This window comes from Poecilia reticulata, chromosome 5 (assembly GCF_904066995.2).
Source record: "Poecilia reticulata chromosome 5, P_reticulata-male-v2, whole genome shotgun sequence".
Lineage (NCBI taxonomy): Eukaryota > Metazoa > Chordata > Actinopteri > Cyprinodontiformes > Poeciliidae > Poecilia > Poecilia reticulata.
In genome coordinates, this window is record NC_088834.1 from 7,668,649 (window position 1) to 7,686,311 (window position 17,663).

The window sequence follows — 17,663 nt, forward strand, 5'->3', positions numbered from 1 at the left end:
ATTTCCATTGTTTTGGTATCACATATATTTTGTTTTTATGACTTGTTGATATGAAACAATAAATTTCAATTTAAAGATTCTAGAAACTAAAGCTGTAGATCTACAGACTCCCAGCATCTCTTAAAAAGGTGGTGGGAATGAACACTTACAGGGAAAACTTAGTCTCAGTTTTGTTATTCCAATCATGCCTTTGTTTCAAGTCTTTGCTGATAATTGATAATTGCAGGCAGGCTAATCACCCTGGACACAAAGGGCAAAGATATAGCCTAATTAAATACAGCACGCAATGAATTCCATGGATAATGCAAGGTGATCGTAATTAAATCTGAGATAATGTTTACTCATCATAAACATTTTGCATGTTTGAGCACAGCGAGATACGGAGATAATCTTTGCAGTCTGACAGATTAATTTCAGAGCTAACAGAAATAATTCCAGTGGAGGAGTTTAGAGCTGACTTTCTTCTATATTTGTGTTATAGGTGTTCAAACGAACATATTTAGTCCCTAAAAAGTGACAAAAAAAAACAAGGTAACACATTAGTGTGCTCATTTGTTAATAGACAGCAGTAAATCTGGTACGAAAATTAAATCTTCTTTGACGCCCAGCAGCAATTGTATCTCTTCATCTCCTGTGCTGTCAACATGGCATAGGCTCACAGTGGATCGAGAAGGTGTGCCAAAATGTGTGTTAGTTCCTCTAAACCACACTCCACTCATACTGATACACAAGAGAGAAAAAAAACCAAAACAAGTTCTTCACTCTTAGCAATGTAACCGCAGGCAACGGCCTCCTGCTCGGTCTTTCTTCCCTACAGCGGGACTGAGGGACTGATTGCTTGTCTCAATCATCCTTTTAGTCCTACTCCTCCTGTCACCAACCACCTCTTCCTACTCTCCACATGTTCACGCAGACACACAAGACACATAATCATGCACACCCTCAACATCCCCCTCTCCTTGCTCTCGTTCATTCTTCTCATTCTGTCTCCTGCGCCTCAGCAACAATCTCTCATGATTTGACGGGCTCTTCTTCTTGTGAGAGCCATCAAAGTCTGACGCTTTAACCCTTTTCTGAAAGAGCCGAGTCTGAATGGTAGAAAACAATTAATTCTGCACTGAGGAAGCCCATTAATTAGGCAATGCTTTTGGCCATTTCATGAAAACCCTTCAGAAACAGCAGGGCCACTCAGATAGACTTAAAGAATGCAGTAGCACACCAGGTTTCTAATAGGCCCAGTGGGTCCTGGCAAGGAAGCACTATGGGGTAATTCTCACTTTCTATTTCAAGGCTTTATAACTACTGTGCAGGCCTTCATAAAGTGACACATGTTGTTTACGGGAGAAGCATAACATTAGCCTTGGCTTCTATACCACATTGCGTAAATCCCCCATCCACTAACAAGGCCTGTTACAGGCCTAACTAATAATACAGAACGCATAAATGCCATTAAAAGCTAACGATATTCACAGATGTGGTAGAGAGAACTCTTCCAATGAGCGATGTAGGCTATGTTCCCTCTAATTGGAGGTAACAGGATAAACACTAGTGTGGAGATGGGTCGGGAGAAAATGAGTTTCGCGATATTTAATTACTCACTAAATCATGCATGATAACATTTGCCGCTTGTGTTGTCCAATATTCAGGGACATTCCAGAGCAAGACAGCCATTTCAGACTAAACAACACCATGGTTCAGTGAGTTTAAAATGCTGATTCAACTGTAGGTCTCCCTTTGAATAGAGGACAGACCTGCCTATGACTGCAACGACGAGGGAGCCCCTGTGACGCTACACCATCCGTGAAATTAAATCAACAACTCCTTCATTGTAATTACCTTTGGTGAATTGGGAAGGCAAAGTGTTGGTGTAAAACAATTAACATGTAATTGTCATCCTGACCAGGTTGGTGGTGATATCGATTCCCAAGAGAGTCAATGAAACCCATCTTGCCACTCGCTTCTATTAGATTTGTTTTTATCTAAGTGATGGATAACGCAGTAGTTCCTCAAAGGGCCAAAATGGAGGTTCATTCATAAACAACTGTGTGATTAAGGCCTACTCATTCTGAATTTTCTACTACATTAAATTTGTTTTCTCACAATTTTTTTCCAAACAAGAATAATGCAGTTTATTTGGTATCTGTCATGCATTAGTTACATAATAAAACTGACTTTGCAAGTCATATCTATGATACTTTAAGTGAACTGATCAAAAGCTGGGAATTAATTGTTCATACAAACTATACAATATTAAGCAAAGTAATTTATGTTCATGTTCATAAACCAATCACACTCATAATCCGTCAACAATCAAAATAATTATTTTTCTAAGCTTTTTATCGATACGTCTCTGACATATCAAAGGAATCAGAACATTTATGTGTAATTCTTAGAACTAGAATGTATTTAAAATCAATGTCAGCAAGAGTTTATTTGAGACTCAAATATATAAACATTGTTAAGTGTTCTCTTAAGCCTAAAGAAAATTATGTTTTAAGAATTTAAAATGTAGGTTTAAGTTCTAATACCTATGAGGGAGAAAATAACCCCAGAAGGGAATTATACAGTTGAGATGATCAGCTTCCAGCACCAAACCTTCATGACACAATTGAAAATTAGTGCTTCAGTCTGTTGGTGAGAAATTGTTGGGTTTTGACTCCAACAGAACTCGCCTTTGCCAAAGGTCATTCTTATCAAGTACAAATTCATGACGGAACTGATTGGATATCTTAAAACACAATAATATGTGCAAACATTTTAAAGAAAGGACTTTGTACAATTAGGTAATTTCATCTAAATATTTGAACCCTTCCTTACACAAAGACAAAACTGTTTTCTGCTGCCTGATTTATGCTCAGGAAATGTTGGTAAATAATTCCAGTAACCTGTGTCTTACATAATTCTGCATAATAATTACTTTTAACTTTGAATAAATATATAAATAATGTTTATTCCCATTTAAGCAGGCGGGCAATCTATATGATATTCAATGGACACTTGAATATTACCGAATTTAACGTGTAATGTTTTTATACAATCGATATAAAGAATTACTTGGCACTGAAAAGTTTTTATTTTCAGTGACATGGCTGCATACCAATGATATGCAAGTAACTTCTACTTTTCGAAAAAAAAAAAAAGACGAGAGAGTTTGCAGTAATGTGCCCAGCATCTGAGAAGTAGAACAACCCAAGTCTCATGAGTCATGCAAAACAAAAAATATTCAAAATGCAGTTCTTTATAAATAAATAATGTTATTCTGACATGGAAACATGAATTTAGCTAAACTCTCAGACATAAAGAGAACAATCATTTAAAGTATTGGCACAAATTTAGAGACATGCTGTCAATCACTGAGAGAAAAGATGGATTCCATTCCAGGCTCTGTGATTTCCTTGCCATAACTCTACGATGTTGGTGCATTTCACTCTACTATGCTAATGCATTTTTAATGAAATCTTGTATTTATTGTTGTTGTAGTAGAGGATAGGATTCACTTGCTCTGGCTAAATGTGTCAACCTCATATGTGTCAATAGAAAACACATCCATCCATCCATTTTCTTTACACCCTTGTCCCTTAATGGGGTCGGGAGGGTTGCTGGTGCCCATCTCCAGCTAATGTTCCGGGCGAGAGGCGGGGTTCACCCTGGACAGGTCGCCAGTCTGTCGCAGGGAAAACACACACATGCAATAAAAAAAATGGTAGCAAAAATTATCAGAAAACTCTCAAATGCACCGAGGGCCATGTTGGGAAACCACTGGTCTAAAACAAGCACTGGAAGAACACAAGTAATAGGATTTCATGACAAATGCAGACAGCCGCTTAAAACAAAGTGAATAAATATGATAGAAAAGAGCTGCATTTGCATTTTATTAGCATTGTATCCAATGTGCTGACTGCCAGTGTGTTTTCTACAACCAAAAAATTCAATAAAGAAATACAATTTGATCCATGTTTGTTATTCTCTGCTGAAGTGAACACCAAATAAACTTTGCTTACTGAATTAATTCAGACTCACTGAGTTGAAAGGCAAATTTAACATCATATTTTTATTTCTTTCCATGCAAATTTGTATTTACCTTTTATGGTCTACCCAAAAAAATATTGATAGAACACATATGTTTCTTATTAGAGATAGATAAGGATAATTTGCTGTATCTTGCCTTGAATATCACTAGTGTCCACACAGCTGCCAAATGGGGGGAAGCTGCATGCAGTAACTATGCAGCTTTCCTCATCAGTACGCCTGCTGTGTTGCTGATAAAGGTGTGAGGAACAGGGAAAGGCTGGCGATGCTGCGCTTCACTGCAGCCCCAGCCTCCTCTGCTCCTCAACTGACGCCTTTGATGTCACTCTGTCAAGCGCAATTGGAGTGTCTACAGATACACCACATGCCCCATACACCTCTATACCCCAAACTGTGACAGGTGGGCCTGCAGTACAGTCAAGGAATCTGGTGCGCGTGTTATATATTTATTGTTACATAGACCTTTCAAATAGTCTTAAAACAAACCGCCGGGAAACTCTCTGCTAAGCACAACACCTTTTAGATTTTTGGTTGACCTGTTATCCCAGTCATTGAGAAGACTGGAAAGCACTTTGTTTATGAATGTAGCATGTTACTTCCTTTAAAAAAATGTTTCAAATAAATTAACTAGAAAAGACACAGTTAAATCAGATTAAATTAGATTGTACGCTGCTTTATTGTATATTTTATTCAGAGATTACTAGCTTGTCCAACAATTGTACTCAAGAGCAGCATTTCTCCAATGTATTATTCATGTAGAAGTCAGACTAAAAAGATATTCAAGTTGTGAGTAAATGTTTGATCATAACATCTGATTTCATTCAAACAAATCATTTGAGAACACAATGTAATCAAACAGATACAAATATAAAGCTATGCTTAAATTGTGATACTTTAGAGATTGAAAAAAAAATTTCAAAACTAATATCATCATTACACAAAAAACAACTTATTCAGATCGAAGAACTCACTACCCAACTCTGCTCCTACTACCAACTGAATCAGAGTCAAGAAAGTAAACACAGTCAGGTAAAAGGGGAAAAAAATCAAAGGATTGACTCTATAAACTACATACAAAAAGTAGATATTCAGAATAAATACATCTTTCAATAGACTTGCATAGAAACTGTTTTATGTTTTTAGCAGCAAAGCTACATCCAAATTCAATGTACACAACCTGCTAATAATTCAAGTAACCTGTTTGGTATTAAATCCTAAAAAGAAAGTATGCATATAATTAGTCTAAGATGATTAGCTGTTCTTTCATGCAATAATGCTTTCATATAGCCACTCACAACAAGCAGAAGCTCTTTAAAACTGAGAACCTCAGCTGCATGGTTAATTTATTCATTGCTGAACAAGAGAATCAAATGAGCAGAAATAAGTTTGAGAGAATTTAAATATGCATTGCTAACATATGCTAAAGCGCAGTTGACATAGGACATATGTGAAGAAGGGACAGAGGTGCAAAGCACATTAAATATGCATGCAGCAAAAGACAAACATACATAAATGTAGTGCTGTCTATAATACCTGTACTACCTGTACCATCTGTTTGCAACAGCTGGATCATAGTAAACATTAATGAACTCCTGATGAGCACGTTGTGAACTGCATGGTCAGACTTGTTTCAGCGAGGTAAGGGTTAGAGGACAGAGGTTAGGAAGAGATGAAAAATGAAACAGGTCTTGTGCTCCCTGCTGAGACAGGTCTGGGGATTTGCTTGTTGTTATTTTGCCAGTGGTGAAAGTTGACCGCTGACAGGTCTCCATAGCAAAATGTTCAGAAAGGAATTTCAAAACAAGGCTCACCAGCGAACGCAGAGAAATGTAGAAGTGCAAGAACTTCTAACAGTACAACTTTTTCAGCAACTTTAAATCCTTTTGTTCTTTAGTGGAATTTGGCTTCATAATAAGTACGTTTTTTGTTTTTTTTATTAAAAAAATTCCACATGGAGCTTTGAAAAATAAATAATTAATAATCTTACCTATTTTTTAGTTTTCCTCAGTACATAACCTTTCAGTGACCTAGTTAGTAAGGTTTTTATTTTATCCCTGATTACATAAATTGCAACAGCAGTTGTGCACTTCACTAACATGGTGTGAAGAAAACAGTGATAATGTATCCAAGCATTTGCACCCTCACTGTCGGTGCTTTCATTGCATTGCATCATCCTATTTAAGAAGAAATGACACAGTGATCTTCTTAGTGAGTGTGTTGGTGTGGATGTGTGTGTGAGTCTGCAAGTATGTCATGTGTGCTTACTTAGTGCAATCTTGGCCAAGTGCAGTCGGTTGACCCAGGAGATCTTACTAAGAGGGTTGGGGGTGTTGAAGACCACCATGAAACTAACTGGACGGCCAGACCTAAAGGAAAAACACACATGCACAGACAAACAGACTCAGACCGAGATGCATGCACAAATAGATCAATATACAACTAGAGTTACAATGGGTCAACTTATGTTGAGTTTTATGTATACTTTATTCCAAGGTTTACCTTTACCAAAACCAGAAAAGTACAGAATTAGATTTTGATGCGACTTTAATAAATTAAATCCAAAGACAACAGATCAGAGAAAAGAAGACTTGAGTAGAGAAGACTGTTTCATTTCATAGAAACTTAAGTTTAATACAGTAAGATTTTATGTCAGAGCAGCTTTATCCTTGAAGAACTACAGTCATTCACCTCAGTGTACAGGCGCGCTGGGCTTTCAGCCTCCACATAAATATTCAAAGCGTGCTCTGATGATCGCATAGCCTGGTCACAGTAAATTGCTTATAGGTGGGCACAAGCACTCAAAAAAGGAAAAAAAAGAAAGCCACTAATGTGTGGGCTTTGCTGGCACAACCAGTGGCAGGCTCTGATCAGTTACAGCCTTTTGGAGCCAAATCAAGCTTTGGCACAGTTGGAGACCAGAGCTCAGATGTGTGAAAGAAAGAACAAAAGCAGAACTAAAGAATTTCAAAATGATAGAGACTCCACAACTAATGAAGTCTTTGAAATAAACCTCGCCAAAGCACATTTACATACATTTACAATTAAATGTGATTGTTATACCTAGAAAGTCATTTTGCTCAAATCCTTTGAATTGGGATTTTCTTAAGCAAAAGTTACTTTTAACCTTACAGAGACTTTCACAGAGTTTAAACAAAAGACAAGAGCATAAACACTGAAAACATAATTGGAAGTGAATGAGTTGATTGTCCTGTGATATGATACATGAATAAATAAACATTTACTGTGAAACTGGGTCACTATTGGTATCTATTACACATTTTCTGGATTAAAAATAACTGCATTTTCCAAATCTCACAAGAGGTCGAAGCCAGAGTGGAGGAGACTGAATCCTAATAAAACACGTAGGGTTCCAATCTTTTTTCAACTCAATGTCAACATGTCCTTGAGAATGAATCAAAACATCCCTGCTATGCATGCTCAAATAATTAGTGAGTTGTCCAAAATTAAAATTTATTCAAATGATACAGATTGCAATTATATGAAAGATGGACAATTGAGTGTTTTAGGAGAAGAACAAACATTATATAATGCTTTAAAACATGCAACGAAAAACTCAGATAAGGGTGTAGGTGACATGTTCATGTATCCCATTTACCATATTTTGATTAAGGTACCTTTCAAGCTTGTAGGCAGTGAGAATTTGATACTCAGAACACATTGTTTAAAAGATTGAATACACACCACCTTGATAAATCTTGATCTAATAAAGTCATTGATTTTATTTGATAAAAGTTTTAAATTTAATGAAGAAATTCATATTGTGTCATATACAGCTGCTAATTTAAATTTGTATTCACAGCCATTTACCATTGTTAATTTTTTTTAAAAATAGTCCTTTGTTTTTGCATAACTTTAAATTTGTTTGCTCAGGGCCTTTTAGCATACCAAAATCCTACATTAGTCAAACTATTTGAATTTTGCCTCAGTCACTGTAAGGTAATTTAGATGTGAAATATGTGGTAAACAAATACATTTATTTTAAAAAAGGGATGATAATATGGTTTTGCTTTGCAACTACAAAAGAAATGATACAGTGAAGACAAATGAGCTATAGAAAAACAGCAGGTTATTCATATCTGAATCTGAACAAGGTGTCAAACAATGACTTACAACTCAAACTACAGCAGCAGAGAGCAGGTGAAGGGTGATCTTCACAGCTCCACTCTGAAGTCTAACTATCCATTGGCCCTCAGCAAGAAAATGTAATTATATCGGTAGCAAAATGGCAGGAAAATTATAGTTAGTGTTTAGGTGCTGTTAATGTCTCCAAATAAGACATTAAACTCTTGATATTTTCACATTTCCTGCCAACTTTAAACATTTTTCTAACTCCAAAACATAGTAGGGCACAGGATGACTGCCCTAGTGCTCCAAAACCCTGACTTTACAAATCTTCTGGGAGAAAACCTGGAACACACAGTTATGAATGTCAGCATATGTTGATTCCAAGAAAAGTGAGTAAGAAAATAAAAATATCTACAAACTTTACTTTTTTATCTATGCATATTACTTTCACAAATAACAGAAAAGATGTTGACATAACTGTGTGCCTTGGGAGCAGTGATGGTTGTAGAGTCTTACAACTGCTGGTTGAAAGGACCATTATGATGCCCCTTTGTGCATTTAAAATTCAACAGGTCACTCGTTCTGCAATAGTGTAATGCATGGGGCGAGTGACAATGTCCAAGAAGGACGTTATTTTTGCTAGTTTCCCTTACTCCCACTATCTGCGCTAGATTTAGAGGGCATCCTATGGCACATTGACACCCAAGTTCTTATAAGACTATTATCATTATGTGAGTTCCCTGGATGCTCAACAGTGTCAGAATAGTGAGTCACCATAGCTCCTTGATTTTCACTACATTGATCTGGAGGTGGTTCTGCTGGTACCAGTCCACATAGTCCTGTGTCCACTCTGCACTGCAAATCATCCTCACTATGAACTATGGCATAATCATCTGAAGATGGTGAGTCTGTAGTATTGGCAGTAGAACTCTGCGAGGACCCACTCCGCAAACCAACATGTTGAACACATGTTGGTTCAACATGTTGAACACATGTTGGTTTGCGGTGAGGGTGTACCTAAAATCACCCTCTGCACCCTCGTACTTTGGGACACCAGTGAGGCAGTTTAGTCTCCACTGACACAGATTATGTTTCACTCTTTAGGAAAATGTACCCGATTTTCAGTGGAGGAGAGGCATCATACGCTCCATTGTCAGACTGGCAGGCAAACTGGTGGATGCTTTTGCTGTGATACCACAAAGAAGGTCTTTCATAGCTCCAGGCTCATATTAAACTTGTGTTCCATAATGCCACAAAGTTGGTCTGTACAGCACCTCAGGACACTACGCATTTTCCATCTGGACCTGCAGCTTCTCACACCTTGATCTTTACAGCTTGTACCTCATACGTAGAGCTGAGAGGGAGCGGTTGTGGAGTGGGGCTGTGTTTTGGAGATGTAGCGTTTGAAGCAGAGAGAGTGGTGGGTGAGTAAGAGCTGAAAGGTGTGAAAGATAAAGCAGACAGATACTGAAAAGGCACGGATGGCTGGTCTGGAGGATGGGTAGTTTTTTTATTAAACCATTTGAAGAACTGATTCATATCATCCCCCATCTTTCATAACACATGGACATGGAGTTTGGTTTATGGTATGAAATCAATTTCTGGCTTAACTAATCCCCATTCATTGCTTCATCCTAACGACTACTAGCATAGTCCCCTTACCAATGTATCCTTGGTAGCCAAGTGTCCAGAGTTTCCCCATCTATCTTACACAAACACAGCAAAAGCTCCTCTCTGTCATTCTGTTGACCCAAAGAAATGAAAACATACATAGTTAAGAGTCTCTCTGTGATGAGCATGGTTTACCACGTTTCAGTCAGAATCTAGATGATTTCCCAGCAGTTCCTCTGATGACAGGTAAGCGCCACTAGATCAACCAGCTTGTTTCACATTTCCCATGACGAACGGAATAACAGGCCTGAACCTTCTTCCCCTGCTGAAACACCCAGAGTCAGCATGGGTCCCATGTCTCTATCTTCAGCTCGTGGGTAACATCGAAGGCTTGTGGGGAAACGGCACAGCGGCACACAAAGCTAACAGCTGATCCCTGGTATAAACAATGTAGCTGTTCTTGTGGCCCTCTGAACACAAGTGCAGCTGAGAGAAAAATGAAACGCGAGATTGTCCAAAAAACCCTTCGCTCTATTGTGGGTCCAAACAAAGGTGGAGAAAAAGAAACGCATATAAAAGCTCAGGTCTAATATGGGAGCTGTTTTAGAGACTGCTGGCTCAAGCTACACAATAATAAAATTGAAAAAAGACCCAAACAAGTCAGACTGGAAATGGAGACACATATAGATGTATCTAAATACAAGAGAATATCATTAGAATTTTATTTTTTTTTATTTAAGAAATTAACTTTTAGAGCATTAGTGTTATTTAATTTCTATGTTATGGCCTGCATTTACATATGGACTTCAGAAGCAAACTCTGTATTACTGGCCTATAGCTGCCAAGATCTGTTGGCATTTTCTCACTGAAAGGAGAGTAAGCCACAAAAAAAACCATATAAATTAATGAAGCTTCCTGTTCACATAAAAATATTAATGGAAAGTTGAGTTTCAGGAATAAAATACGTATTTTCAGCAATGGTCCACAAATAACAGAGATGGCTTAAGATCAATATGAAGAAAACCCCATTAAAGAGTTTGGGAGAAATTAACAAGTGACCTGAAGTGAACTTTTCAAAGTTAAATTATAGATGTTTTGTTTCTTTTTCAACATTCCTTTTGGTGATATTCCAGAAATTTGAGTGGGGGACAGGAGATGTCAGATAATAAAATATTTTTTTATGGAAAGGGGCTGCAAGAGTTGACCACAGCAATCACCCAGAACAAGAGTCACTACACATTATAATGACAAAGATTCAAGACAGCATAGATTCCTGACTGCTCTCCATGAATGACTAGCAGCACAAATTAATCAACTGCTAAATGATGGGACTCACAAAAAGCTATGTATCCCGGGCAAACAGTCTGATCATGAAGGACCCCCCAAAAAAGAGCAATGATATCCAACTATGGGTGAATCACTTCCTTCTGTGCAACATAGAAACTACTGTCAGACATCAAAGCAGCCAGGTTGAGTGGGCACATGGCTCATTACCTGACTGGAACCCAGAACGGAATTGGCAGGAACACCAGAGGTGTCTATCACCTCCAGGGCAGTCACTCAACATTGTAAGAACAGAGATTCTACCAAATACAGGTGTTCACTTTGACATTTAGCTGTCTTAGTCACCTGCTTAGTCCGTTTTTTTTTTAGCTTGGAACTCATTGTATTGTCTTTGTCCAGTTTTTTCCCCCCATTTCTGCTGACCTAAAATAAGATTCTACTGTAAGTCTAAAGGGAGACTAGCATTACAACCTCAAAATTAGAAAGAACTCAATGTCTAGCGATTCAGAAAAGCTTGAATTGTCTAGATTTATCAAGCTCTCATAACTAGAAGTAGTTTCCCTGATCGAAGTTGTGCTGTCTTTTTGAAAGCATTGAGTAGCTATCAAAAGAAATAGCCTTTTCCCAGCTACCTGTGAATTCTACACCAATTCTGCTGTTATTAGAAGGAGATGAAAAGAAAAGGAGGAAGAGTGTGTGTGTGAAAAAGGTGGATACAGGGACAGACACACACGAGAAAGCCAATTTCACTCTTAAGCATTATTAGGAGGTAATTGAGTGGATAAGTGAACGAAATCAGAAATTCTTTTCCTGCCATACCAAGTAGTGCTTTGTCCAAACTATTTAAAAAATGCATATAGCGAGAAGGAGAGGGACATATGCAAAATGGGAACAAAGCAAAGACATATCCGACATGTTGAAAAAGTTGAATTTTCTCACTGAGGTGTTAGTTACTCATTCTTAAACATAGCATGTGCAATTTGCCAAAGAAAGAGGGAGAGACCAGGTGTGAAAAGCTTCATGCTTTTCACTTATGTTGATTCTTTAGGTAGTACTTCATGCACACACAGCATCAAACATGCTAAACTGAGAGCAGTTTCCATTTCTCTCCGCTGCCCAGTGACTGACAGCCGCAGTGCAGGTGTGCTGCGCGGCCAGAATAGAGAACGAGCTCACGCGTGCCGGCAGAGGGGACACCAGGAGAACTAGGAGTGGAAGGAGAGTCAAAAGGGGAATAGGACTGAGAGAAAGCAGAGCAAAGTGAGGAGCAAAGGGAGAAGATGACCCAGTGATTTAAGGGGGCAGGTCAGCTGTGACAGTAATGCACAAGAACGGGACAAATGCAGATGTGAGTGTTAGTGGCACTTCACCTTCATCCTCCTGAAACCCAGTGTGCCAGATAGAAACTCGGATTTGCAGTTGAGAAAACTTAAAGGACACTGCGCATTCATTTCTAAATTTGTAAAATGCTAAAGCTGCCACAACCTCTGTCACTATTTTGTTAGTCTTGACTCACTGTATTATGCCTGACCAGAATCACTACATGCAGAAAAAAGACAAAGTGAGACAATATTTTGTTTTTGCCATTTACAAAGGTTTATCAATTTTCAGACAGACAAAAGAGACTGTAGCATTATATTTAGAGGGCAAGGTTACATCCGAGATAATTCCAAAAGGCTGCAGAAATTAATACAATGTTAATACTCAAGCAGTTATTTTGGGGTTCATCTCCATGGTTGGGAATACAATAAAATGGCATTTGAGAGTAACTAATTGGATCTATTATGATAACTTTGGCTTAAAATAATAAACATGAAAAAACAAATCATGATTTTGTTGTATTAATTTGCATTTTTTTTAACCTGAAGCACAATATGTTTTGTATCCTAACTGTCTGTGACTGCATGCTTGAAAAACCATTTGGAAAAGTTAAAGTGAATCTAAGAACATAATTTCAGTGTATTAAAAACAATCACCTGCTGTTGCTGTCCTGTAACAACCAAGCTTCAACCAAAACAATAAACAAACCCTTACAAGTTAAGCTTGTTGGCTGATTAAACACAAACAAAGCAATTTGTAGAACAACAACAAAAAGCATGTTTTTATTGTGTTTTTACTCTGTAACATGGTTTAGACTTAGATATGTGATTCTATGCATTATAATTTCAGGGTTGGAAACATCTCGTCTCCTGTCGTAACATAGCATGAACTTCACTTTTTTTGCCACTAGTGGCATTTATTTTTAAAGAAATCCAACAGAAAGGGAATGGAAAGAAGGTGGTGAGGGAGGACATGCAACCGAGGAGCCACGTAGCAGAGTTGTAGTCAAGACCACCTAACCAAGACCAAGTCAAGACCAGCACCCCGCGCTACGTGACACAAAAAAATTATGTTTTACCTATCAAAATTGCTTCTCAAATTGATCTGAAAGATCCACATTCCCATGAAACACCTAGATATTACATACGAAATAAATTTAATCAGTAAAGATCCTTCCAGAAGAATCGGATTGTTCCTGAATATCATATCACTATATTGCAGACTTTGGTCACAGCATTGCCCATAAATGCGACACCTCAGTTATGAGTGTGACAACTTTTTTGTCATCACAGATGCAACATATGTGTCTCTGTACAGCTAGCTTAGCTAGCATCACGTCCACAGAGCTTACCTTTCTTTAAGCTTTCCTTCCAAGTGACGCTAAAAGGTGGACGAAGTCCCCACCGTCTGTGAAAGCGAAGCGCTGCTTATTTTGCATGTCGCCATATCTTATGATTTATGCAGCGCTATTATATTAATGACGATCAGACAGACATCTTCTCCACTCAGAGGAAACCACTGCGCATGTCTTGGAGCACCGTGTGCGAGTAAAGGGAGAGGCGATGGGTGACAACAGACACGTAAGTCACGTTATTGCTTGGATTTTACGGCGCCACCTTAAGTCCCTGAACTTCACGTTTTAACGGAAAAAAAGCGCAACGCGACTTGGATGTTACGAGTAACGCAACAGTTTTGTAGAAATGTAGTGAAGTAGAAAGTACTTCACTACTTCACTACCACTAATGTAGTGGAGCAAAAGTAGAAAGTACCCATTATTAAATCTACTTAAGTACAGATACACAAAACATGTACTTAAGTACAGTAACGAAGTACTTGTACTTCGTGACTTCCCACCACTGCCACCTCCCCACATCACTTGTCCATGCCAGTGTAAGATGATTGTTCTAAGAAATACTCCCTGGCCACAGAAGCTTAACTTAGGTCTGTCTGGGAAGAAAGATTTTCCCACAACCCTTACAAATCTCACAAGCATACAACAAGTTCATAAGGCAAAACTCTCCGGAATAAATTTAGGTGAGAATAATATCCTTCCCATGGTGTCTATATTTATAATAAAAACTAGTTAAGGATAAAAAAAAGCAGCAATCTACAGGAAATATATTTGAAGAGTGAAGAAAAGAAATGATGCATCTTTGGACCAGGTCATCAAAGCCAAGCACTTAAGACAGGGACTTCTGACGATTTTGGTTAAGGAAGCCACAATGACAAGATAAGTCATCATAGCTTGAAGGAGCACAACATTTTGATTATGATTATTATTTTATTAATATTGTAGCATTTTCTTTTTATTTGTACCCAATAAACTAAATTACCTAAATACAATTTATCCCATTCTTGAGTTGTGGTCAAGGGCCACACAAAATCACTGACTTAAGATATACAATTGATTTAAAAATCATCTTCTTTAAACTTTTGGGTTTTAAAGAGGAAGTGATTTTGGGTACATTAGTTCTACAAAAGGATGGTGTTTTAGCTTATGTCATGTATATGTCTGTACATAAATGGTAAAGTTTAACATTTTTTGAGAAAAGTTAAAGACCATAATTTTTACATAGCAAAATCCAAAGATTGTTTAAATATGGAAATATTTACTTCCATTTTCATAATTAACATAGCATTAAAACAATCAATAAAGATATGCCAGAAGAGAAATAGAATTGAGTGAAAAAAATTTCAAGAATTGAATTTGAGTACCATCAAAAAATGGTTGGAATGATGCTGAGTAAAGACAATGTGCAACCACAGTAGGAACCCATTGTTGTTTGCCTCCAAGTGTGATTGTGTCAACATGCAGGAATGTGAAAAGGAAAAAAAAAAAAGGACAAAAATTATCAAGCTGTCCCTGGACAAACAAAGAGGAGTGGAGGATGCCGGGTGGAGGGTGGTGGAATCAAATTCTACATTTACCACCCCTCAAAAAAGAAAAAGAAAAAAGCTTTTATAGAATGACAAAGAAATAGAAAACAGAATACCATTCATATGCCCATTATGCATTATGCCTTATTTTGTAGGATATTACAGATGTTGTGGAAAGAGCCTCATAAAGTAATGAAAATAATCCACAAATAGTAAACTTAATTTTGATTAGCTGGTATATGCTGTAAGCTGTATAATAAGAAATACTAGATCAAGCTTTGGCCTCGTACACAGCTATTGTTATTGTTTTTATTTTGCTATGCAATATATTTTTGATGAACTCTGCCTTCTGTTTAATTCAAAGAGTGAACTTGTGTGAGCCACATGCACAAAGTCAAACATCCTCTCCTTGCTTTTGGAGGAGGGCAATTACATATTTATATATGAATAAATAATAAGTAATTCTTTGTTTACTGTGATTAGCTGCAGATATTTTCTTCACTTTGATAGGCAATCACATCTACATGTTTGACTAAGTGTTCCTTTTTTGCCTTGATTAGCCCTGATTGGTATTAAATGTGAACACCTTTGACAATTACCTTCATGCAATTATTCACTCCTCTGTTCGTTATGTGTAAATTGCACTCAGACTAACACTGTTTCAGTTCAAGCTGAGATATACATTTTTTTCAAACCATGCAAAGCATTGTGGGATGATTTGGGCTTGGTGCCTGCACGTTCAGGATTACAAACATACACTGGCTCAAAAATAGCTGTCGCTCCCACTGACAGGAACTCTCCTTGGTGCTGAAATGTGAAATCTGTATTGCCTAGCAGTCACTATTGTAGAAAGATTCCCTCCAGGCAAAAACTAATAGCCAATTGTGTATTATTATGTACGGGAGGGTGAAACCAATAGCCTTTAAAATTTTATTCATATTCTTTAAATTACCACACTGATTAATTTATTATTTTGGAGTAGCAAAATTAACACTCAGGATGTAATATTTTGCAGTTTTAAAAATCTTAGTCACAAATACTGTAAATACCAATATTGTTTATGAGCAACAAGGATTGCTGAGGTTGACTACATCAGCAAAAAATAGCTATGTTTTCAATACTTTAGCATTTAGCTGGGTTTAGCTTAGCTCCTGTTAGCATTAAGAAAAGACATTTAGAACATTTTAGGGATATTTTACTCCATAGTGGCTTATTGGCATGAATTAAAAGTAAAAAAAAAAAAAAAAAACCCATAAAACAGAGGATTTCAACCTTACAAAACTATCTGATTAAAACACTCTCTGGAGTGAAGTTTTAATAGTCTGAATTCTAGTTAGCGCATCCTGCTCCATTGGAATTGGCTCTAAGCAACATACACAACAAACACCACATGCACAATAAAAACGCATAATTTGATCAATTTCATGAAAATGGAAATTTTAAAATTGAGTCAAGATAAAACATTGTAAGAGTACACCAAATGAAATGTGTATGGTACATATGCCAAAATCTGAATAGGGAAAAAAATATTTTTTTTTTACTTTTGTTATACTAGTCTGCTCTGCACCAAGTCAGCTCAGATATGATTACAGTGACAGTAGGCTCCATGTTTTGCACCTATTTAAGATCAGCCTAACATGACAAAGGAAACAGAGGTGTCTGGTAATTGATGCAATTAAAACAACCTGCTTAGAGGCAAAGCTCAGTTGAATAAATTACACAATGGACATAAGAAAAGGGAGCAGCCAGGTGACCTGGGAAGACTGAGTACATTATTAATGTGTAGAACAGCACAGGATTCCATTAACATAAGCAGGTCACAGCTTACTCAAGACCAAGACCCTGACTCGTGAAAAACTGAACATTTTGTCCCCACCAGTGTCCACCAAACATCTCTCTGCGTGATACTCATCTTTCCACTTTGCTAATCACACTTTTTTAAATTAACACAACCAACATGAGCGATTGGAGCAAGCGTCACTTCTAAAATAACTGCACAAAACTCGATACCCCTGCAAAGCAGATTCTCTGAGCATCTGTTCCCATCTCTGCATGGCTACAAACAAACACTCAAATTTGTCTGCTGTCAAAGAACATTGCTTATTTTTTAGTTATTTTTTGTCACTATAAAACAAGCATAATCGAAATGATTTTAACTACAACCCAGCTTATAAAAATACCCTGCTATTTTATGAACCGCAATGCCACATAGGCACAATTTGGCACAATTTATTAAACATTTTCTGACTGGCTGAAACGTCCGAGAATACAGCTTCTGTATTGCCATATGGTCCTTCGATTCATATAAAAACTAAAGATTCTGCGATCTTTAGTTTTCATAATCTTTAGTTTATTATTCTGTCTAATAATGTTCTGACAAAAGGATGCATTTTATGTGTTTACTACACACTATTGCAGGTAATGGTAAATTACAATTAAAGTAACTCAGTTTAGAT

General features: G+C 37.3%; 1 protein-coding gene across 1 annotated transcript in view; it reads right to left on the bottom strand.

Moving 5' to 3' along the window:
- arhgef10la (Rho guanine nucleotide exchange factor (GEF) 10-like a) overlaps window positions 1–17,663 on the bottom strand; it is a 140,957-nt gene that overhangs the window by 50,100 nt on the left and 73,194 nt on the right. Inside the window, exon 20 of the mRNA XM_081606922.1 lies at window positions 6,295–6,395. Within this exon, the coding sequence (XP_081463048.1) occupies window positions 6,295–6,395 (101 nt within the window). The remainder of the gene's footprint in view (window positions 1–6,294; window positions 6,396–17,663) is intronic.